The sequence below is a fragment of the Paroedura picta genome, chromosome 16 (assembly GCF_049243985.1).
Source record: "Paroedura picta isolate Pp20150507F chromosome 16, Ppicta_v3.0, whole genome shotgun sequence".
Lineage (NCBI taxonomy): Eukaryota > Metazoa > Chordata > Lepidosauria > Squamata > Gekkonidae > Paroedura > Paroedura picta.
Genome location: NC_135384.1, coordinates 17,150,360 through 17,175,090, shown reverse-complemented (window position 1 = coordinate 17,175,090; position 24,731 = coordinate 17,150,360). Strand labels below are relative to the sequence as shown.

General features: G+C 52.2%; 1 protein-coding gene across 3 annotated transcripts in view; it reads right to left on the bottom strand.

Annotated features, from left to right (window-relative positions):
• The window catches only part of SYT3 (synaptotagmin 3), a 58,166-nt gene extending 40,510 nt beyond the window's left edge, over nucleotides 1–17,656 (bottom strand). For 2 of the 3 annotated variants that reach the window (XM_077313997.1, XM_077313999.1), the window contains exons 1-3: nucleotides 17,427–17,656; nucleotides 1,395–1,850; nucleotides 525–665 (exon numbers count right to left, since the gene is read on the bottom strand). In XM_077313997.1, the coding sequence (XP_077170112.1) occupies nucleotides 525–660 (136 nt within the window). In that variant the 5' untranslated portion in view covers nucleotides 661–665; nucleotides 1,395–1,850; nucleotides 17,427–17,656. Of the gene's footprint in view, nucleotides 1–524; nucleotides 666–1,394; nucleotides 1,851–12,811; nucleotides 12,833–17,426 lie in introns of those variants that run through there. The other variant, XM_077313998.1, reaches the window with a different exon arrangement.
• Nucleotides 17,657–24,731: the final 7,075 nt, after the last annotated feature.

The following is a 24,731-nucleotide window of genomic DNA, read 5'->3' as shown; positions in this document are numbered from 1 at the left end:
TACCTACTACCTGATTCTTTTAATTGGAGATGCCTGGGATTGAACCTGGGACCTTCTGTATCCAAAGCTGATGATCTACCACCGAGCCAAGGCCCAATCTCAATACGCGAAGCTGCTTTATCGGGAGTCAAACCAACTGTCTATCAGGGTCAGCACTGCCTACTCTGAAGCTCTCCAGGGTCTTCACACTTTCACCTGCTCTCCAATCCTTATAATCAGAAAGGCTGGAGATTGAACCTGGGACCTTCTGTGTGCAAAGCAAAGCTCAAGGGTGGGCAAACTGTGGCCCTCCAGATGTCCATGCTGGCAGGGGCTCATGGGAATTGTAGTCCATGAACATCTGGAGGTCCACTGTTTGCCCACTCCTAGCTTAACCGCCCCTAGCTTAACAGTGTAAACCGCCCAGAGCTGCAAAGAAATGGGCGGTATAGAAATCTAAATAAATAGATAAATAACTGTTGCTTTTCTGAAATTCCTAAGACGATCCTCCTTCTGAGTATGGGCCGTATCCTACCATTAAATACCTGTGTTGATGGGACCCACGTGGCCCGTCAGTTCCTGACACTTCTCCCGCTCCTGGGCAGCACATGCGTTGGAGCACAGCACATGAAGAAGCTCCATCGCCTTGCGGTGCCTCTCTTCGTCGTAATCTCCCGACATGATGCCTACAAGGGAAGGCAGAATGGAAGATCAGGAAGGCCCAGGGGACACCTGCGTTGATGCTTCATCTGCTGCTCCTGGACACATGAAGCTGTCTTAGACTCCATCAGACCATTAAGTCCATCAAGGTCAGTATTGTCTACTCTGACCGGCAGCAGCTCTCCAGGGTCTTTCACATCACCTGCTGCACAATCCTTTTAGCTGGAAATGCTGGGGATTGAACCTGGGACCTTCTGCATGCCAGACAGAGGCTCTTCCACTGAGCCACAGCTCTTCCCCCTGTAGCAGGCCATGACATTCTTACTGTTTTCAATGGCTGTCTTGTGGTTAGCTGGCAGCTCGTTGGTCTGGAAGAGCATCCTGATCTACGGACAACCCTCTGGAAACGACTGGTTTCTCACTATTTCCCCCCAGCAATAAGGGGGTTGGAATTAGAGCCCCACAGCCGGTATGGGAGGAGAGAAAGGGTAAAGGTTAATGAAGGAAACAGGAAAAGGGGCAAAGCAGTGTAGCCTCAGTGCACCAAGGCACCATCACTGTCTCTAGGTTAGAAACTGGCAACCATGGAATTGAAAGGGACAGAGGACTGTAGGCCCAGCAGAAACTTGGGGGAACAAGGAAGGGAAGGAGAGCAAGGAACACAGTGGCGGATACAAGCATCCTCTCTCTCTGGGGGAGGAGCTGGCGACTTCCTTCTGTTCCTGAGTGATGGAGCCCCTCAAAAGCCCTCTCACCTGGTCAGCAACTGGTTCAGGGTATGGCTGTCAGGTTGCGTCTGTATTGCTGAATCCAGGATGCCAACCAGTCCAGGTCAGTGCCAAGCAGGAGGGTAGCAGGAAGCCAATATCAAATTCCCGGCGATCCGAGTCCGCCCGTGAGCAGCAGCTGGCTGGGAGCAGAGCACGCAATCTGCCATCCGGGGCACTGAGGGGTCCATGTGTTGCAAAGTGGGGAGAGCCGGCTGGGGGGCGGTGGCTCCCTCTGCTGGGATGCTTGCAGGGATTACCCGCGGAGGCCGTCAAAGTGGAGTCAGTGGTTCTGGCTGGCTTTGTGAGACCGCAGGGAGATGACAGAACCACGGCTGCCCCGGGGAGGCTTCTTCATGGCAGCAGGAAGTGGTTTGCCAAATCTCCAAGGAAAATGATTGCCAGAGGAGCCTCCACTGCTACCCTCCGGAGTTACGTGGACAGCTGCAGTGCAGGGGAAAAGGCAGTTAGAACTGGGCCTGTGCTTGCTTTCCATGGGCTTGCATTGTTATCTGGGCGAACACAGAAAACCACACACACACACAATCCTAGGGATGGGGTAAAGACTGCCTTCTCCTTCTAAACCTCTGGACCCCAGAGCCAGGAGCAACTTCAGGGGAAGGGATACAACTGGGGGGGGGGGGCTCAGTGATTGTTTTCACTGAACATGCTGGGGACAGGCCCTTGTGCATGGCAAACAGATGCCCTTCCACTGAGCCATGACCCTTCCGTAGCCCATCCCGAGGTCATTATGTGGAGGTCTTTTTAGGGCTGAGCAGCCATCTCTTAGGCTGGGTGAGCAGGAAGTGCATGGACAAGGCCCGGAAACATGAGCCCTCGATTTTTCCCTCTCTTGCTCCTGTGAGAAAGAAGATGCCAGTGGACACCTACCCTGATCTACACCCCAAGAGGCAACAAGACAAAGAGGCAAGAGGAGGCTGTTTCTTCCGGCCTCGCCTCGCCCCAAAAGCCTCTGCAGCCTCCACTGCTGCCATCGCTGCATCTCTGCTGGAGCCGCCAGTGTGCGTTCCTGCCCAGAATAACAAGCACCAGGGCTAGCTGGAAGCACAGCCCCCCCCCCCCCGCCCAGCATTTCCTTTGCCAGCCAGCCTCAGGGGCAGAAACTCCCCTCTTATGAACCCAACATGGCCCCCTGCTGCTCCCCCCACAGACATGGGCATTCTCAGTTAGGTAGGTAAACATGGGAAGTTGGGAGCATTGTGAAAGGAGAGGGAAAAGGCCACCCCTCCCTGCCCCTATGTCTGTGAACGTCTCCCTCCCCCTTCCAGAAATGAGGCTTCAAGGGCTGCCCTTCCTCTTTGTGGCACATTTTTATCTTGCCCTTTTTTCTAGGGATCAGTGGAGCACAGAGTTTTCCCTTCCCCATTTCACCCACACAATAATCCTGTGAAGTAGGGTTTTTATCCTCACAATTAGTGATTAGTGGGTTTTTATCCTCACAACAATCCTGTAAGGCAGGACTCGGCAAAGAGAGACAGACAGAGAGAGAGAGAGAGAGAGAGAGAGAGAGAGAGAGAGAGAGAGAGAGAGAGAGAGAGTGGCAATTTGAACCTGGATTTCCCAAATCCCAATTCAACACTCTAATGCAGGGGTAGTCAAACTGCAGCCCTCCAGATGTCCATGGACTACAATTCCCAGGAGCCCCCTGCCAGCATCCGCTGGCAGGGGGCTCTTGGGAATTGTAGTCCATGGACATCTGGAGGGCCGCAGTTTGACTACCCCTGCTCTAATGACTAGATTACACTGACCAGTCCCCTTCTTATTATCACCCCCCATTTCCTCCCCATGGGTTGCCAGCCTCCAGGTGGTGTCTGGAGACCTCCTGGGATTCCAACTGATCTCCAGGCGGCCCAGGACAGTTCACCTGGAGAAAGTGTCCCCTTTGGAAGATGGATTCTGTGGCATTTACTCCACTGAAGTTGCTCCCCCCTCCCCAACTGCACCTAAATCCCACCCTCCTCCGATGCCATCCCCCAAATTTCCCTATACCCAACTTGCTCTCTTGTCCAGCTAAAAAGCTCCCCCTTGGCTACATCTAATCTTCTGCACAGCGCCCAGCTTTTAAACAGCTTTCGTAATCACAGAATCACCTCTTTCCTTCTACCCTCAACCTTCCCCGGTGAATTTCCACAGCGCACACGACCTTTTCGGAGGTCAGTCATCAGACCCACAGGGAATGGCTGTGCTCAGCTATAGGGAGGAGGGGGCTTGGAAGAGCATCTCCCACAGGCCTCTGGAACGAGGGGCAAGCCTGAGCCCCAGGATATCCCACAATGGCGAACTCTTCACAGGCTGCCTCCCCAGAGGCCTCCTTGAAGCCTCCGGCACGGCTAGGAACGAGGGAGACAGAGCAGGACGAAGGGGCCTCTGAGGGAACTCAGCCTGGCCCGGTTACCGCTCTGGAAAATCCACTCCCACATGGCCTGGGTCAAACCGGCATGTCAGGACGAGGCATCCAGATGCTTGCTGCCACATTGTGTTACGAAGCCCCTTGCAAAAATGCTTGCTAGGGAGCCAGCTGCCTCCAAAGCTAACAGAGATATATTACAACCCACAAACACACACAACCAACACACACACACACACACACACACTCTCTTTCAGAGCAGGCACCCATACAGATGATGCAAACAAGTATCTGCCTGTTTATGTTCCAAACATGTGTGCTAATGCTTGCCTGTCCAAGATCTCTTCTGAATACACATACTAATATTTTTTCTTTGGCCAATGCAGTATCCACTGACTCCTGAGCACTAAAGTGCAAAAGTGCATGCCCACTTCAGAGATGTCTGATCAAGCGGGAGAACACTAAAGTATGCTTGTGCCATTTGCACAACATGGCCCACATAGACAGAAATTAATGTCAACATGCTTTCAGAGGCGGAAAGGCTTCATTTTGGAAACAAAGAGTGCACAAAGTCAATTTTCTCTGCTCACCATGGTCCCCATCTCTGATGCCTACACACATGTAGCAACGGCACTCTGGACATGTTCAAAAGCTGTGCTTCCCCCCACCTCTGTTCTGCAAGCCTGCCAATATGGTGACCACAATCCCTATATGAGTGACACATTTTCTAAAGCTGGCCAGTGACATTTACAGTTATTCATAAGGCCTGGCTAGAATGAGGCCTCCCTCAACAGAATCACTGCCTTGGTGCGGTCATGTCCCTCTGTGAGAGGAGCAAGGCCACACCACTGCCAAAGGCTAACAGAGAGACTTGAGGGGAACACTTGACAGTCAAAGCAGTTTCTCAGTGGAACAGGCTTCCTCGGGAGGTGGTGGGTTCTCCATCTCTGGAAATTTTTAAACAGAGGCTGGATAGCAATCTGACGGAGAAGCTGATTCTGTGAAGGCTCAAGGGGGTGGCAGGTGACAGAGGGCGAGTGATAGGGGTCGGTGCCCGAAGTGGCCGTTTGTTCCTGCTGCAGCCAGCGCCACAGTGTGAGGGGGAGGGAAGGCGCGGTGCTGGCTGCAGCAGGTACGAACAGCTGCTTTGGGCGCCGAAGCACCCAACCCTAGTTGTGTGTGTCCTGCATAGTGCAGGGGGTTGGACTAGATGACCCAACAGGTCCCTTCCAACTCTATGATTCTACGACTACCTCAACTACTGTTTCTATTTTTATTGATGGAAAAATAAGTAAACTTAAATCTCCCTTTAGAATGGGGCCAGACTCATTTTTTTCCACCCACAATGCAAGATCAGTGCAGTTTCCAGCTCAGGGTTGGGAAATGACTGGAGATGGGGGGTGGAGCCTGGGGAGGGCAGAGTTGGGAGAGGGATCTCAGCAGAGTACAGAGGCCACCCTCCAAAGCACCCTCCCTTCTCCAGGGGAACCAATCTTGGTCGTCTGGAGATCAATTGTAATAGCAGGAGATCTCCAGGTGCCACCTGGAGGTTGGCAATACTGGAATATTCAAGATCTATAATGTGCACGATTCAACGGCTTGAGAAAGAAGGCCGGCGCGGCCCACCGCTCACCCGTGGCTGTCTGTGCGGGTGAAGCAGGCAATGGGGAGCCACGCAAAGGCTCCCCATTGCCTGCTTGGGGCGGGATGGACACTCGGAGGGGCCAATCAGGAGCCGCTTCGCGGCTCCTGATTGGCCCCTCCGAGTTTTTATCCCGGACAGGGCCCGCCCTAACTCCTCCCACAGTGCCCTTATTGCTTTATTCAGTCTGTGGCGCTGTGGCATAAAGATTATGGATAATGCAAACCAAATTTTTTGAATGTTCTAAACATGTCATATAAACAGGTTTGTCAATTCCCAGGTGGTAGCTGCAGAGCTCCTGGAATTGCAGCTGACCTCCATAATCCGTCCCAAAGGGTGGGGGGAAGAGTTATCGCACCCCTGTCGGCTCCCTTGTGGAATTCCTCAGGGTGCAGTGCTCTCTCCCACGCTTTTCAACATCTTCATGCGCCCTCTGGCTCAGCTGGTCCGGAGCTTCAGGCTGGGCTGCAATCAGTATGCTGATGACACACAGCTTTATCACCTCATGGATGGCTGCCCGGACTCTCCCCCAGATCCATTCACCAGAAGTTTGGAAGCCATTGCTGGGTGACTTGAGCAGTGTCGCCTGAAACAACCCCTCCGAGATGGAGGTCCTATGGCTTAGTAGGAAGGGCACAGACAAGGAAGCGCATTTGCCCACTCTGGTCACTGGACCCCAGGCCAAGAACTTGAAGGCGTGGGTCAAAAAGGCAGCCCACCAGGCATTTTTCCATCTTTGCCAGGGTCTACGTGTCCTCTGAGCATCTGGCCATGGTGATCCATGCAACAGTCACCTCCAGGATTGATTTCTGTAACTCGCTCTACACTGGGCTGCCCTTGTCTCTGACTCGGAAATTGCAGCTGGTGCAGAATGCAGCTGTTTCGATCCACACAGGAACATCTTGGAGGGCCCATATCCGGCCTGTGCTGAGGCAGCTGCATTGGTTGCCAGTTGGGGCCTGGATCAGGTTCAAGGTCCTGGTACTGACCTTTAAGGCCTTATGTGGTCTGGGAGCCATGTATCTGCAAGACCACCTGTTGCCCTATGCCCCCCGCAGGGCCTTGCGCTCAGCGGGTTCCAACTTACTGGTCATTCCTGGCCCCAAAGAGGCTCACCTGGCCTCAACTAAGGCCAGGGCCTTTTCAGTCCTGGCCCCTACCTGGTGGAATGAGCTCCAGGAGGAGCTATGGGCCCTGCAGGAGCTTTTGGCTTTTCGCAGGGCCTGCAAAACGGAGCTCTTCCACCAGGTCTATGGTTGAGACCAGGGCAAAGAGAAAATCTGTCCCCCCCACCCAAGGGAGGACTAAGGAGGGAAGGTATTCTACCATGTGGAATAGATAGCCATCTGACGCTGATTCTGTGAAGGCAAAGGGGTAGCAGGTTACAGTGGATGAGCGATAGGGATGTGAGTGTCCTGCATAGTGCAGGGGGTTGGACTAGATGACCCATAAGGTCCCTTCCAACTCTATGATTCTATGATTCTGTTTTATCAATGGTGACCACCTGTTTCCCCCTGTTCCCCAGCAGAGATAGGTGGGGGGTTGGTCTGCCATCATGTTCTTGCTGGATTGTATTCTTTTAATTGCTGTGTTTTAGGGGTTTTTTTTAGGGGATTGTATTTTACTTATTTTATCTTGTAACCTGCCACAGCTTTGCTGAGAGTGGAGGACAGTAAATAGTAGTAGTAGTAGTAGTAGTAGTAGTAGTAGTAGTAGTAGTAGTAGTAGTAGTAGTAGTAGTAGTAGTAATATCCAGGCAACAGAAATCAGTTTTTCAGGAGAAAATGACCACTTCATTTGTTTGTTTATGATTGGACTTATATGACCGCCCCTCTTGGCAAGCTGGCTTCAGGTGGTTAACATTATAATTAAGTAACATTAAATAACAGTGAAGCCATCATTAGTTACAACCAACTAAAAACAGATTTAAACCACTTCATTCAGCTTCTACTACCATGCTGGTATGAGAAACCACTGCCCGTAGATGCTGGTCTTAGCCAAGAGAAGGGCTCTTACCTGGCGGGGGGCTCAATGATGTTGCTGGCCATTGGCCCAGCCTGGCAGAACAGCTCCATCTTGCAGGCCCTTCAAAACTCAGCCAGCTCTTGAAGAGCCCACAGCTCTTCCAGGAGTTTGTTCCACCAGGCAGGGGCCAGGACTAAAAAGGCCCTCACCCTGGTTGAGGCCATACGTACATCTCAGGGGCTAGGGAAGACCAGCCTGTTTGTATTGGCCAAGTGCAATGCCCTCCCAGGAGTAGAGTCGGTCAGGGGCAGTGCTAGACAGGGAGGCATCAAAAACCACACCCGGATTCCTAGTGGACTGTGCAGCCATAAACTGCACCCCATCTAGAGTGGGCAAGCACACTTCCTCTCTCGGCCCTTTCCTACCCAGCCACAGGACCTCTGTCTTTGAGGGGGTGAGTTTCAGGTGACTCCGTTTGAGCCCAACTGTCTAGGCTTCCAGGTGGCTGGCAAAAGTTTCAGGGGGAGAGTCTGGTCAACTGTCCATCAGGGAATAGAGTTGGGTGTGATCTGCAAATTGGTGACATCCAAGTCCCAAGCCCCAGACCAGCTGGGCAAAAGGGAGCATAAAGATGCTGGCTAATAGAAGGGACAACAGGGTGTCCTGCAGACCCCACAAGGGATGGGGCAGTGGTGAGACTGTCTATCCCCAATGGTAAGCCTCTGTCTGCAATTATAGAGAAGGGATACCAGCCACTGAAGGGCTGACCCCGAATTCCAGCGGCAGTAAGGCAGCGATCAAGGAGCTTGTGATCACAGAGTAGAGACTGCTGGGCCAGTGGCCTGACTAGGTTTGTCTGTTCATATGGTCCCCAGTCTGTAACCAGTTCGAAAACCCTACCAGGCTTACATTTAATGATAGGGTTTGGGATGGAGCTCAATAAGTACAACCAAGCCAGTTTGTTGCTCTTGTTTAATGCCTCTCTCACCAAGATGACTCTGGCTGGCCTTTCTGGCCTCATTCTAACAGGACCCAAAATCTTCTGAAAACCTGTCCAGCTGCCAAACAGAGACTGTAAGATCTCACAAGAGCTCAGAACGTCACCGTAACACCACCAGCATAAGGTACTGATTGCTGGCCTAGGTCAGGAGATGGCAGAACCAGGTTCAAAGCCCCAGAAGAACAGAAAAAGAGCCCTCCTGAATCAGACCACTGGTTCATCTAGTCCAGCATCCCGTCTCACAGAGTTGCCAGCCAGTGACTCTGGAGAGCCAACAACAGGGCATAGAGCCAATAACAGGGCATAGAGCCCCCCCCCCCAGTCTCCTGAATGTGGAGGTTCCATTGAATCACCGTAGCTAGTAGCTGTGGTTGCTGGGTGACTGATGGATGGTCACACGCTCTCAAAGAATCATTGAGGTGGAAGGGGCCATACAGGACATCTAGTCCCACCCGCTGCTCAATACAGGATCAGCCTAAAGCATCCAGGATAAGGATCTGTCCAGCCACTGCTTGAAGACTGCCAGTGAGGGGGAGCTCACCACCTCCTTAGTTGATTCTACTGCTAAATGGCTCTGATTATGACCCCCCCCGCCCAAATATCTAGCCGATATTGTTTTACACACAGTTGAAAGCCAAAACTTCAAGTCCTCTCCTCTGCTGCCAACAGGAACCTCTCCTTGCCCTCCTCCAAGTGACAACTTTTCAAATACTTAAAGAGAGCCTCATGTACTCTCAGCCTCCAGGCTGAACATTCCCAAGTCCCTCCGCCTCTCCTCATAGGGCTTGGTCCCCAGGCCCTGGTTCATCCTCGTCGCTCTCCTCTGAACCCTCTCCATTTTGTCCACATCCTTTTTGAATTGAGGCTTCCAGAACTGCACACAATCCTCCAGGTTGGGTCTGACCCATGCAGTATACAGCACATCCATGAAATTTTGTGATTTTGATGTGATGTTCACAATGTAGTCAACTTACCAGGAATGTTGTGAGGATAAAATGCAGGGCAGGAAAACAATAAAAGCCACGCTGGGTCCTCACTGGTGAGAAAGGCAAGGCATAAAGGCACGGTTCCCCAAGACCTTGGTAGGGCCTGCAAGGATCTCAGCCCAACTCCTCTTTGTCTTTGGCTGGTGGCATCCCGCCCTGTCTGAACGGCTTGGACGTGCTCATGTTCTCTCCTTTGGCATGCACACCACCCTCACAGGCAGCAACCTGGCTCCTCCTCCTCCTCCTCAGCCAGGCAGAAAGGGGGCCCCTGTCCACTGCCCATTCATTCCCGGGGTGGGGGGGGGGGTTGAGCCTACAGGCAGCTTTGGAATTCTGATCAAGGATTGTGGACAGAAATACAAAATGGTTGTTGCGGGAGGCGGAGCCACATACAGAGGAAGCTTAAACACAGGGAAGAAGAGGGATGATTTTTTAAAAATACGCTGCGAAAGAAGAGTGAGAAATAATAAAACCGGCACTATGGAGGGAGGTACTACTGAAATGACACCATTTTAATCAGCCCAGCCAATCAGATCTCCAGTTGTCCACAAAAAAACCCTGCTGGGGAAGCCCTACCTGGATCCCCCCCCCCCATTTTCTAAAAACACCATGGAGACCCCGGACTTAGACAATATGGCTGTTTGCCAACCCAGGGGAAAGGAAGACAAGGGAGCAATAAACAGCAGCTCTCCCTAGCAGAAGTGGCTACTCATTCCCACAAGCCAACAACCCAGAACCTCTGCTTGTGGGTCTACCTGAGCTGGGGAGGGACATAGCAGAGGGCACCTTGCCGACAGTCATCCAGATCTGAAACTGGTCTTCATGGGAAGGCTGTTGAGAGTTGGCTATCGTGAAGATCTGATCACTATAATCATCCTCTTTCCTCAGTGTTAGCTCGCTATCGATCAGAGATGGCAGAGATAAATTTCTCAAGCCAAATTAATGTTTCTGGCTGCTTCAGGTTTTCAGGGAGTGTCCTAACAAGGCAACAGAAAGGATGTTGCCCTTCCTTTTAGTATCTGAGCCAAAATTAAGATCTGTTGTCTCTCAATGATGAATGTCGCTACTGGGGGATAGACTTCCACAGGCCACAGACACTAGATCAGGGGTGGGCAAACTGTGGCCCTCCAGATGTCCACGGACTACAATTCCCACGAGCCCCTGCCAGCATTCGCTGGCAGGGGCTCGTGGGAATTGTAGTCCGTGGACATCTGGAGGGCCACAGTTTGCCCACCTCTGCACTAGATCAACAGATGGGCCCATGGAAATTTCAGCCCCAGGAGTCTGGTTAGTCTGAGAGAGACCACAAATCTCTCAGTTGTTTCCATTGCAGCAGCCTGAAATGCCCCCCGCCCCCCGCAATGTACTTCTGTGGAATTATTCTTCAGAGATTTGGGTGCTATTCCTGCTATTCCGATGGCAGCAGAAAGAACAATAGGTACTATCTGTGTGCTGGCTAATTTCCACATTAAAAAAAAATCCTGTGGTTTTTGGATTTTTCTTTTTTACAGTTTGGAGAACCGCCTGATTTAATTGGTTATATTAATCATTTAGGGGCACGTGGCCTACTCCAAACGTGCCTCCAATTAATTAGACTCTGCAGAGCTTTTAAAACTGTGCCCTTTTGGAATACGAATTATAAGAACTGCAGGTAGCAAGACAGATTTTTCCAGTTTATAGAGAAAAGGCATTCTAAAAGGCATTCTACCCCCATCTCTTCTATGACAATCCCTGCTTCAGTTTGTGGACACGCTCCTAAAGGAACACACATGCTCTTTTGCTTTAGAATGACTGCATCTGTATGCAGATGTATGCAGATGTATGCAGATTTAACTGCTCAACTCAAACAAATGCAACAAATTGATTAAGGAGGCCTTTAATCAGATAACAGTCCCAGTTATTACCATGAGTTCCTGGGGCTCGTGGTAATTGTAGTTTGTGGACATCTGCAGAGTCACAATTTGGCCACCCCTGCAAGCAACCCAGAGTTGAAGGTTTTGTACAGTTGCCTCTTCATACCTTATCAACCACATAGGTCAGCTCTCGGGCCCCTGCTTGGTGTTGTACATAACACACTGACCGTACATAACACACTGACCTGTGGTACGGGTTCTCCTCAATTCCTGCATGTGCAGTGGATCAGAACCACGAAATACAGACAGAAGGGGTTTCAGCTTTCTTCCTGCACCTTCTGCCCCCCCCCCATGCAAAAGAGTCCTAAGGAGGTTAGGGCAGGGGTAGTCAACCTGTGGTCCTCCAGATGTTCATGGACTACAATTGTAGTCCATGAATTGTAGTCCATGAACATCTGAAGGACCACAGGTTGACTACCCCTGTGTTACGGAAACCCATCAGTATCCCACAAAACACTTGGGCTTCTCCAAACAGTGCTCCTGGTACTGTTTTAACAACTCACCAAAACACATGCCTGCTGCGGAGACCTGGAGACTCCTGTGCACACCTGTCCACAGCACTTATTACACAGATATGAGCACATTCCAAGCCCTCAAGGAGTTATTACCTCAATGTATACGCAATATTGCACATTTGCACCCATCTTCTGACTTTGCCCAAACATCTATTTGCAGAACTGCTAAGAGCGATAAACACAGATCCTTAAGGAACAAGGCATACATGTGCATTTTCCTTAATCCATTTTTCCAAAATCCTGCCCATGTGCTACTGAGTATACTGCCATACTCCATGGAGAAATGTCCTAACTGCCCATGGGGCTTAATTAAAGACATAGAAGCACACTATTAATGTCCAAGGCAATGTTTCTCTGGGTGCAAGCCTGCATGTGCGCACAAGAGCATATAAACGCCTACTTAGTGCCAATACCCACCTACTCTTGTAGGTGTATATTCTGCACCCCTCCCCCCAAATGTAATAATCGTTGTGTCGGATCACACCAAGATTTTGCTTTCAACAGCACCCAGGCAATTGCCTCTGCAAAGTCACAAGCAGAGCCCATCCCTCTCGAGTGCTCCCAAGCATGCAGAACGCTCAAGCTGTTCACCACATGCGTTTGCCAACCTGTTGAGCATCACATCCCAGGTGGATCCATGTTTAAAACACACATGCTGCTTTGCAGAGTACAATGAACATGGAAAGACACATCCATCATTCAGCCCCATCTCTCAGCATTTCACAGCATTCTTTGTGCATCCCCCCCAAAAAAAAATCCTGTGCACATGCACAGCCATCCTGCCACCAACACTTCATACCTATACTTTCAGCATCAGCCTCTATTTGTCAGCCGGCACGGTCCGTGCACATAAAACTCCATGACAGCTTGCTCACATGCTCCATGGGCCAGTCGCTGCAAAGATTTCACATGCTAAACCGACATGCCAAGTGGCAAATGCTCAGGATGGGCATGCTTTGGACCTACACCTGTGGCATGGTCCTCATGGCTTCTTCCCAGCCTGTTGCCCAGCTCACCAGTTGGAGAGGAGACAGAAGGAAGAAAGGCAAGCGGAGAGGGGGGGGTGTGCGTAGATGCATGGGGGAAGACGCCAGGATTTCAGTTCTTTGGCTCCCCGCATCAAACCAACACACCACTTCAATCAGTTGCCATTCCCCCACCCCCGCATGCAATGAGTCACTGTGCAGCCTGTGAAGGAGAGGAGGAAGGAACAAGGGGGAAGGGGGGATTTTCAAGGGAACCTCCAGGAAGGTGGATCTATCCTTTGAGTACCACCTCCACGCTGTGAGGAAAGCAAAATACAAAAGAAAAAGACCCCCCCTCCTCCTGGGCTCTCCAAGGTTGGAGGAGAAAGGGAAGGGAGGGGGACCAGTTGAAGCCGAAATCAATCGGAATAGCTTTCATTTGAATCCATGAAATGTAAGAGCAGCTTTTCCCCAGTGTGGCAAAGGGGGGGAGAGAGGGAAGGAAGGAGCCGACGCCATAGATCAAATGCCCAATGTGCACCAATGGCAGAGAACATAAAGCGGCTGGAATCTCTGCCCCAGAGGCCTTGCTAATCAAGCACATTGGACTGGAAAGGCATCTCCACTCTGGCAGTCCATGCTCAGCACAAAGAAGAGATGACTCACGGAGACTAGACAAGGAACTCCCTTAGACTGCTTCCTGGGGAGGGGGGAGATTAAAGGAGATACTTTCATGAGGTCAAAAAATCACAGGGCAAATAAAGATCAACAGGCGGGGAGGCTAGTGGGACCCCAGCCCATTGGCTCAGGAAAAAGGGTTATGACAGGCACGCAGACAGGATGGGGAGGATATAAGACTCCCCCCCCCCCTGCACACAGCCCCTTCACGCCAGCCTCCCCTCTCCAAGGCGCAGGAATTCTAGCTTAGAACACGGCCTAAAGGGATGCAGACCCCAACCCAGTAGAACCCAGGGCCCACATGAAACCGTCTTGATATTGAATCAGACCCACGGTCCATCAAAGTCAGTATGGTCTACTCCAGAGGTGGGCAAACTGTGGCCCTCCAGATGTCCATGGACTACAATTCCCATGAGCCCCTGCCAGCGAATGCTGGCAGGGGCTCATGGGAATTGTAGTCCATGGACATCTGGGGGGCCACAGTTTGCCCCACCCTGGAGACTAGCAGCTGCTCCCCAACGTCTCAGGTCGTTGTCATCACCTATTGCTTGTTCCTTTATTTTACTGGTGATGATGCCAAGGGCTTAATCTGGGACCTACTGCAGGCAAAGCAGATGCCCTCCTACTGAGCCCCAGCCCCTCCCCAATATGCAGCAGCCGGCAGTATGGGAGCCCCTGTCCAAATGCCTTTCTCCTCTTTCGGGGAAGCAAAGGGCCACAGGTAGCTGCGCAACGGTGGGGATTTGGGCCAAGGGTGACTTTCCACCCCTGGGATGACTCCACCAAAGTCCTGTCTTCTGCCCAAAATTTCCCAGGCACAAGAGCCTCAATCTTCTTTTGCATCTGGCAGCTCCCCTTGGACTGAACTCCGAGATGGACTCTGTGCACACCAGAGCAGAGATGTTGGACCAGCATCTAACTGACAAGACCCTTAGTGGGGACTTAACTTCCTCCCCCCCCCCAAAAAAAAAACTCTGTTTGCATGCCCAGTCCTTATTCACCACTGAACAAGGAATATTAGTTGGGAGGCAGCACAGTGCGCCAACCTCGGCTCAGATCCCCATTCCCCAAGGTAATCACTTGCTCTCCATTTCAATCTACCTCCTGGGCTTGTTTCAATGTGGGAAGTGAGAACCACATTAAATGGAGAAAGGGCAGAATTCAGCAGCAGGGACAGGATGAGTAACACACGGCATTCCTCACTCATGCCCATTTGGGGGCCTGGCAAGACCCCAGCCTCATGTTCAGAGGAGGCAAAAACATTCGCACTCTGTGGCTACGCTACCCCACTGAGTCTCAGCCCCCTGTGGCTGCCAGGCGTAATATTATGCCTCAAACCACCACCCGGAGCAGTCAGGACCCCGGCCCCCTCACCACAGCCAGCACAGTGTAATGGTTAAGAGCAGCAGCCTCTAATCTGGAGAACTGGGTTTGATTCCCGACTTCTCCACATGCAGCCAGCTGAGTGACCTTTTGTCAGTCACAGTTCTCTTAGAGCTCTCTCAGCCTCACCTACCTCACAGGGTTCTATCATGGGGCGGGGGAAGGCGATTGGAAGCCCCTTTGGGACTCCTTTGAGTAGTGAAAATAGGGGTACAAAACGCCAACTCTTCCTCTACCTCTCCCACCCTTTCTGTCAGTGCAGGCGTCCCTGTCCAGCCACCAAAGCATCCTTCTTCAGGGGCCTGAGCCAGGACTTCCGCCTCTCTTCCTCCCCCTCCCAATTCCTCAGCCGTCTTTCCCCGGAGCTGGCATCTCCGGGTAACATGACCCAGCCCTGTTGCGTCCACAGCCATGTCGGGTCGATAGGACGCCTTGTCACGGCTAAAGAGGAACTCCATCTCTATCCCACAAACTTTTCCTGCCACCCTCCACAGAGAACAGCCCCAACGGACGGGCAGCAGCAGGAGGCTTGAAGACCAGCCCAAACATTCTCTGCCACGCCACCCCTTATTATTCCCTGGACTTTCCTTTTTTCACCTACTAGCATGAGAGGTTGGGTTTTCTCCCCCCCCCCCCAGGAGTTGTTCCTTCTCTGAAAGGAAATGGAACCAGCAAGCTCCTGGAGCCAAGACTCCTAGAAGACATGAGAGGAAGGCTAAGCACTGTAGGTTATAAGGAAGGCTATAGGTTCTCTCAGAGGCCTAGTCCGGCTAACACGGGAGGGGTTTCAGGATTTGTGAGACGCGAGGCACCAGAGCCAGTTTAAGGATTTGCAGGGCCTTAACACAGGATAGCTGCAGCGGGAGCAGCCAGCCAGGGGGTGGAGGCCTCCCCCAGTGGGAAAGTGGCCTGAAAGAGGAGAAAGGGGGGAGGCAACCCTGATGCCTGGGTGGGGGAAGGCCCTGCACAGGGCCTGTAGCACGTGCTACATGCATAAATTGGGCTCTGGGTTAATGGAGGATTGGGGACAGGAGCTATACTGTTTAGCACATGGAAGCAGAAGGAAATCTAAAACAAAACTGCAACGGGTAGGCCTCAGAGGGAAGCACGCTCTTTTAAGTGATGAGGGAGAATTTCCCCCCTGGTCTCTTTTGGTGGTCCAGCTTCAAGCACACAGTCACAGATCAGTGCCTCTCTCCCCAGATTTGAGTCGGTGCAGTGGGAAGGGCCAGAAATATGTCTGCCATACATTCATCAAGGTATTTCATTAATTAAGGACATTTTATGCCACCTTTCCACCTAATTAGGGTCCCCAATGCAGACTATGACATTTGGATGCAAATCTATGTACATGCACGCAAACCAAAGATCCCACAGCATACTTCATATGGACACATCAAGGCAGATAAAGATTCTGCATGGAAAATGGTGCATATCCGGCATGTACACCTGTGTTATTTTGCCCTGTCATACACTCATCCCCAACCGGGATCCTCATGACATTTCCCTGTGGCAAAATGGACACGTGTCTTTGTCACTGGCAAAGTCTGGGGCATGTTCTACACAGGAGTGTGCAAAACGAATATTGGATCCTCGGTGTGAGAATTTGCACACACCCCGTTCATTCAAGTGAACAGGCCGTGCATGAAAGCCACTGGTCTACCACCCCTGAACTTCGCACATCTCGAAGCGTGAGCTGAGGTGTCAGGGCACGTGCACGGCGTGTTACTAGAATCCCAGGCGGGCACCCTCACACTCCACCATGCGCCCATAAGCCTTGCCACAGTGTTACACGCACATGCCCGTCGCCAGAAAGCCTCGCACAGGGGCCTCCTGCCCGGTGCCGGCGGGGGGGGGGGGCAACGCTGCCCATGCCTGCCTCGGCCCCCTCGTGCAGAGTCCTTCCGCACACACGTCCGCATGGGGACCCGATTCTGCCCTCCCCGGGGCACCAGGGGGCCCGGCTTCACCGGCCGTCCTCTCTCGGCGCCCCGCGCGCTTTCGCCCCCTCCCCCGGGCGCATGCCGCCGCCGAGGCAGAGGAGGCCGGGGCTGCCTGGGGAGGCTCCCCTAATCCCATTAGCCGCGTGTTGGCACAACAACCGCCCCGGGGGAGGCTGGCCCATTGTCTCTGCCGCCCGCCTCCTAATTACACCCTGCGCCAGGCGAGGGCAGGCAGGCAGGCGGCAGGGGGAGGAAGAGGAGGAGGAGGAGGCCCGGGCGGGCGGGCAGGAGGGCTGCCCCCCCACCTCCATCACTGGGCCCCAGCGCCGCTCACAGCCGCTGCCTGCAGCTCCCCCGGCAGAGCCCCCTCAGCAGCCTGCGGCGGAGCCCCAAGTCCGCGGCGCCCCTGTCGCGCCCGCCCGAGGAGCTCCCCCCCACCTGTGCCTCCCCCCCTCCCGCATTGCCTGCAGCCTCCCCCCTCCCCCTCCGGGCACCCCCTTTGCTCTCCCCGCGCCCAGCTCTCCTGCACTGCCGCCCCTTCCCCTCCCAGACAGCCCCCCTCCCTCACCTCCCCTCCGCTCCCCTCCCCGGCGGGAGGGATCAAGCCGTGCCCCGCACCCACGGGGGCAGCAGCGGCGGCGGCTCGGCGTCCCCTTCCCTACCTGCCGGCCGGGGCTCGTGGAGTGGCCGCCTAGTGCGCGGAGAGAGAGGGAGCGAGCGAGCGAGGCTGCTGGTTGCGCTCCGCGCTCGACGCCTCCCTCGCCGGCCGGCCCCGGGAGCTGGTGGGTGATGCGGGGCGGTGCCGCTAGAGGGCGCCCGGGCCGGGGAGCGGAGGGGAAGGGGCGGGGGGGAGGCAGCTGCGGCAGCCCCCGGGCCCTGCGGGGAGGGCGGGCGGCGGCGCTCGGGGGCCCGGCAGGCAGGCAGGGGAGGGTGGGGGGCGGCCGCCCAGGCAGACGCGCGTCTGTGGCTCCGGCGCCGCGTGGCTGCCGTGCGGGCATCGCCTGTGTGCAGAGGTGCGTGCGCACGCCCAGCCGGGGTCTCTCCCCGCGCATCTCTTCGGGGCCCGGGCAAAAAAAGATCACAGCCCTGGGCTGCTGGGCGGTGGGCGCGCATCGTGGGTGCAGCTGCCGCCGCCTGGATGGCACCCCGCTGCTGCGCCGCCTTCGAGCCGCCGGGCATGCGGAGGAGGGCCAGGGTGCCGGCGTCCTTCTCGAGCCGGGGGTGGGGGGGGGCAAGGAAGCCTCGTAGGAGCGGGGGTGCATTTCTATTTGGGGCTTTCATATTTAGGGGGCTGTCATCCCTCCCCGCCCCCCTCCCGTCTCGGTCGAGCGTTGCCGGGAAGGCAGCCCACCTGGGCCACCTGCAGAAGGCGAGCGGATCTGCCCGCCCAAGGACTGCGGCCGGCCCACCTGGGCTGCCAGCCTCCCTCCTTTGGGCACAGGCGCTCCCCCTGAAGCCATGAGCAGGTAACGGGCTTTAGCGCGCTTTCGCTTAATGGGATTAAGGCGCCGTGGAGGACAAGCGCCCCCCCCCCTTTTTCTGGCTTGTTGAACCCTCCCCCCCTCCGGCAGTACGGGTGCCAACCTCCAGGTAGTGGATGGAGACCGGGAATCACGGCCGGTCTCCGGACGATAGAGCTTCGTTGCCCTGGAGAAAATGGCTGCTCCGGACTGTGAGCGTTATACCCCGCTGAGGTCCCTTCTCCCCCCCCCCCCCCCAAGCCCCTCTCCCCCGGGGCTCCTCCAGGTATCTCCCCACCCACACTTGGCCACCCTCGGTGCTCTTCCGGGCCCCTCGCAATGGCTCTCCCGAGCCTGGGGAAAGTACCTTTCAGATCATGTGTTGGGGTAGTCAACCTGTGGTCCTCCGGATGTCCATGGACTACAATTCCCATGAGCCCCTGCCAGCAAACGCTGGCAGGGGCTCATGGAAATTGTAGTCCATGGACATCCGGAGGACCACAGGTTGACTACCCCTAAGCAATAGTGCTCAAATGGACTCTGATTTGGCCCTGGGTGGGTCCTTTGCTATAGGCTGATGTGCCCCACAGGCGGCGGAGAAGAGGGAGGAGTCAAATAACCTGTCCCCTTAGCCCAGCCTAGAAGAATATGCCCGGAACACACAGATGTGCACTGACCCCAGGAGGGGTGCAGGGGGTTTGCTAGTAGCCAGGAGTGTGTGCTTTGTACAGCAAATATTTATTTTGCTGTCAGGTCACAGCTGACACGGCAGGCCTGCGGGCTTTTCAAGGCCAGATGCATGCACAGGTGGTTTGCTGACACCCTGCATGTCCTTGTTGGTCTGCTGTCCAAATTTGAGCCGGGGCTGACCCTGCTTAGCAGACTAGAACCTGTTCTATCTTTACCATTCTCCAAAACCAGACTCAACAATAATAAGCGTGGCTTTAAAAAAACCCTCATAAAATCGAACAAACGCATGAAAAATTAGATGGCCGTGTCCAAAGCCCTCCTGTGCATACTTGCAGCATCTTAGCCTAGCTGAACCATTCACTTCAGGAAGGCTGATCTATCAAACAGGAGTCGTCCTGAATGTTCGGGACCATCCTATCTGCCCTTTCCCATCCTATCTGCCCTTGGGGGCCTCCCATCTAAACACTAAGCAGAGCTGGTTCAAATGAGTCGCCGTGTTGGTCTGAAGCAGCACAATAAAATCAGGAGCACCTTTAAGACCAATAAAGATTTGTGCAAGCACTCAAAAGCTCACACCTTGAATAAATCTTCGTTGGTCTTAAAGGAGCTCCTGGTCTCTGATTTCCAGAGCTGCTTAGCTTTCGACATCTGATAAGATCAGGCTGTCCAGGACACTTCATTTGCATTTTGGCCTTTTGCCCCGATGGAGACCCAAAGCGCCTTACGAAGAATGGGTTTTAAATTGAATATAAACTATATTTTAGGATTTTAATATTAATTGCATATTGTCACTTTGTTGTATTATATATGTTGTTGTTAAACTTTTGTTGTGAGCCGCCCTGAGCCTTCAGGGAAGGTTGGGATATAAATAATGTTTTTTTATTGCACTACATTGTTACGAGTTTTCCTCACCTCCATTTTTGTGCTCATAATAACCCTGTGAGGTCGGGTCGGCTGAGGCCATGTGACTGGCCCAAGGGCATCCCTCAAGCCTCCAGGGCCCAAGGGGGGACTCAGACCTGGGTCTTCCCCACCCTGATCTTCACTATGGAGATTCAATTCTAAATCTGAAATTTCCCTTCTTCAATCTGTGCAAATGCTGCAGTGAGCAAATGTGTGAAATATTTGCATTCTGCTTTGCATTGGCAATTACATTCCAATTCTGGTAACTGTGGGGCACCCTGAGAAGACACCAGGAGGCTTGGGTGCCATGGAACAAGCTGAAGTTAACGCTTCACAGCAGAGGAGGTGTTCTCAGTTGCCTGCAGGGAGCCAGAGAAGTGGCAGGTGATGGCAGGACAGCGTCTGTCTGTGCACTGAGGCAGGGGGTGGGAGAAATTGCCGGTGACCATCTATGCAGAGCACATGGAGCCTGGGACGCACGTGGCCTTTGGTAAGTAGAGACTCCCATGCACACCACTGATTGTGGGATAATGTGCACACAACTGATTCTTCAGTGGACCCAAGTGGAAATGCTAACAGGTTTTTTATACATACTTGTGTGTATGTGCATATTCAATGTGCACTTACCCCTTGACTCTGTACCTTGTTCACAGGCATGCTTATACTGTCTGAATAAGCCCCAACAGTAGAGTCTAAATTTTCTACAAGCATTCTGGAAGGGTGGCCATGTTAATCTAGAAAAAGGAGTACAAAACCAGATTTATTTTGGTGAGCATTTTAATTGCCTGCCAGAACTATAGGCGACCCCTCCCTGCTTGTAAGCTGCATTGTTCATTGGAGGGGCCGTATTTTCTCGGTTGTTTAATCCAGTCTTCAGAGCATTGTTTGTTGCATCAATTCACTATTTATTCTTCGTTGGATCTCTTTACCAGTCCTTATTCCAAAAAGACAAATAAGAGGGTTCTAAACCAAATCAAGCCCAAAATCTCCCTTGAAGCTAAAATGACTAAATTGAGGCTATGGTACTTTGGTCACATTATGAGAAAACAAGAATAGCTGGAAAAGACCATAAAGGCAGGAAAAGTTGAAGGCAGCAGCAAAAGAGGAAGACCTAACAGGAGATGGCCCCCACTTTGCAGGACCTGAGCAAGGCTGTTAATGACATAACTTTTTGGAGGTGATTAATTCATAGGGTAGCCATAAGTTGGAAGTGACTTGACAATGCTTAACATGCATAACATGTTACAGTTCTATAGTGTGGGCCTTGAGCCTTGCAGAGAAAGGTAAATGGAGTAAAATCATATGCCCAAGTATTGCTGGATCAGTGCTCACATCATCAGATGCATTGCGGGAAACATCAACTGCTGCAGAAAAGAATGCATGTGTGTGCAGATATAAATGTAATGATAAAACAGCCAAAAGTCTTGAGGCACCTTAAGAGAGCCAGTTTGGTGTAGTGGTTAGGAGTTTGGACTTCTAATCTGGCATGCTGGGTTTGATTTTGCACTCCCCCAATGCGGCCAGCTGGGTGACCTTGGGCTCCCCACAGTACTGATAAAGCTGTTCTGACAGAGCAGGAATATCAGGGTTGTCTCAGCCTCACCCACTTCACAGGAAAGCCAACACCTTAGTAAATCCAGATTAGTTACTATATTAGTATATTAGCATTCGCGAATGCTAGCAGGGGCTCATGTGAATTGTAGTCCATGGACCTCTGGAGGGCCGCAGTTTGACTACCCCTGCTTCTGCAGCGGAGATTCCCAGCCGGGGGTCTGCGGGAATTCCAAAGGGGGGCCACGGTTTCTCCCTGCTGCCTTAATAGGCTCATCCACAAGCTAGGGAACTGGTTGCTTCCATTGCTTCCCTCTCCCCCCTCCCAAGCAGGAGTGAACGAATTCAGTGCTGGTTTCTGTGCCTGGGAGGGAGTGGGACCTACCTGCCTGCTCCTGGCTTAAACTGCCTCCTGTATCCCCCGCCCCCTCCCCTCAAACATGTCTGTTAACATGAGTGGTGATGTCATTTCCAGTGATGTGTCACTTCCGAAGGGTGTGGCAGGGAGGCATGGCCAGCCAATATCACTTGGGGGGGTGGGCAAATCCTGAACATTTATTTCGGTCTCCTCCACAGTTAAAAGGTTGAAAAAAGCTGCCTGCAGCATAAGGGGAGCACCTGTATAGTTTGTGTGGCTATTCTCAATGGGGCCTGTGGCTCATTTTAAGGGGGTCACGGACTGAAAAACCTGAGAAGGGGAGCCAAACAGGTTTATGGGGGACCCTGATAACTGAGCCAATGGAGTACACTTTTTGTCACATATGTTGCCATTAATTACTAGAAAGTTTGACCTTCATTAAGGGAAAGAAAAACTGTTCATGTAACCTGTTTCTTTCTGTATGCTTGATTCAAGGAAATAATGAATGCACATGCGCCTTTTGGTTGAATGTTCTAGAAATCTGTCTTGCATATAGGTAAGACCAGGTACATCAGGTATAGTTAGTTCACTCTTGCCCACGGCACAAGCAGCCAGCCTACTGCAGAGAGCATATCTAGACAGGAACTTCCTGGTATTTTTTAAATTATCTCCTCCAGTGTCCTGATTGGCTCAGTTGGAGACTTCCTGCTCCCTGGAGCACACTTCCTCCCTGCTTGCCTTGAGAAAAACAAAGTGAGTCTCTTGTCATTTCTCTCTACACAGTTGTTTCTCTTCTGAATAAAACTATTCTTTAAGTTACTGGTGCTAAACTCCTTTGTATAGTTAAACTCTGCCAGTATCTACTACCCTAGTAAATCTGTCTTTATGTTGCTACAAGACTTTAGTGCTTCAGCTATGACAAAACATCTGCTCCCTGGGAACGGGCATCTACACACCCTGGGCACATCACACAGACATCCTGCTTTGGACACACCTGCAAGAGCAGCCCAACTACTTGATAATGCGCCCGGCCTTTCTGTGTGCCCTTTCCCCACTCGAGCACCACCGATTGCCTCAGCGCAAACTCATGCTTTGTTCTCTTCCCCGTTCCACCTCTCCCGGTGTCAGCCTGCCGTTCGCCACGCTATAAACGTTTAAACTGAAAGCTCCTTGAGGCAAGGATCTGTCTTTTCCCCTTACGTTACACTCTGCGCTGATCGTGTTGTGGAAAAAAGCAACTGGCCGAGTGAAGCGAGGCCTTGTAACGCATGTGCCTGGCCTTCGGGCGGCAGGCCTCTTGACTTGCCTGTCAGTTGCTTCATTAAGGCAGCAGCACAACTGCATGTGGGGGAGCAAGCATGCAATCATGGACTTGCTTGCCTAGAAGCACATCCACTGTCCATGGTGCTTCTGAAGAAACATACATTGAGCATGATTCATTCACAAACTGAGAGCCTGTAAGGCAGGGGTAGTCAAACTGCGGCCCTCCAGATGTCCATGGACTACAATTCCCATGAGCCCCTGCCAGCGAATGCTGGCAGGGGCTCATGGGAATTGTAGTCCATGGACATCTGGGGGGCCGCAGTTTGACTACCCTTGCTGTAAGGCATGGGGAGAAACAATACGGAAATCCTAACACACACACACACACATTCCTCCTCTAGGATTCTGTAAGCTTATAGGGACCCCCTCTCACCCACCCCCCAACTGACTGAGTAGCTTGCAACATTCCCTGCCTCCTGGGCTTTCATGAGGCCTTGTTTGTTTGTTTTTGTTTTCTGGGGGTTAATTTACAATGGCACATTTCCCTGCAGACATGTCGGCTCTCCCGATCCCTAATGGGGGGCTGCTGGCCTGGCGCTTTTCCAATAGAAGATGCAGCTCGTTCAGTTTTATTTTTCAGCTTTCTTTTCTGCCAAGGCATTCTGGTGGGCTTGCTGCTTAACATATTGTAAGCATAAAGGGGAAAGGAAACTGAATTCACTACTTCTATGAGGGTTTCATTTTGTTGTTGTTGTTGTCAGCCATTCAGTCATGTCTGATACTTGCCGATCCCATGGCACAGCCACAGCCACTGCCACCCCTAAGATTCGCAGGGCTTTCCACATTTTTTTGTGATTCGCACAATCAAAAGCTTTCTTGTAGTCAATAACGCAGATTTAGACTTCCTTTTGGTATTCTTGTGACTTTTCCAAAATCATGAGTGTCACACCCTAATTGAAAGCCAGCTTGAACATCCAGTAATTCTCTTTCAGTGGTTGTTGCTAGGCGTTGTATGATTTTGAGCAGGATCTTACAGGCATGAGAAATAAGGGCTATTGTATGGTAAATGGAACAGTTTTTTGAGTCGCCCTTTTTTGGTAATGGGATAAACACTGATAATTTCCACTCCTCTATCCAGTTATTACCATATATACTTGCATATAAGCCGAGCATTTAATTACACCACAAAATGCTGGAAAAGCCTATTGACTCACATATAAGCAGAGGTGGTGTTTGGATAGTGGCTTTTTCTCCTTTCCTCCATGTTTTGGGCAGGATTTTTATCCCTTTTCTTCCGCCTCCCTCCTCTTTCTGACTCCTCTTGCCTTTATTCCTTCCTCTCTGCTCTCCCTCTAAGACAGAGGCTTCAGAGCTTCCTGTAACACGTACTAGCCTCGTGCTAGCCTCGTTAAGGCAGGGAGGAGGGGAGGCAGAGACTATGCTTTCCCTCCCAGGCTTACTGTGTCTCTCTTGTTCCTGCCTCTTCTTTTTCAGGCAGGTATACTTGTCTCCTACCCCCACCTTCCTGTCTTGTCTGGAAGCTGTTTTTTTTTAAATACCTGCATATAAGCCGAGAGGGACTTTTTCAGCTTTAAAAAAGGCTTATATATGGTAGTTTCACAGATTTTCTGTCACAAAGTTGTAATGGTTTTGATTGGTACACATCTCAGCAATTTCCTGAGAATTGATGTCAATGTCTGGGGCCTTGTTGTTTGGCAATTGACTAAAGGTTCATTCAGCTT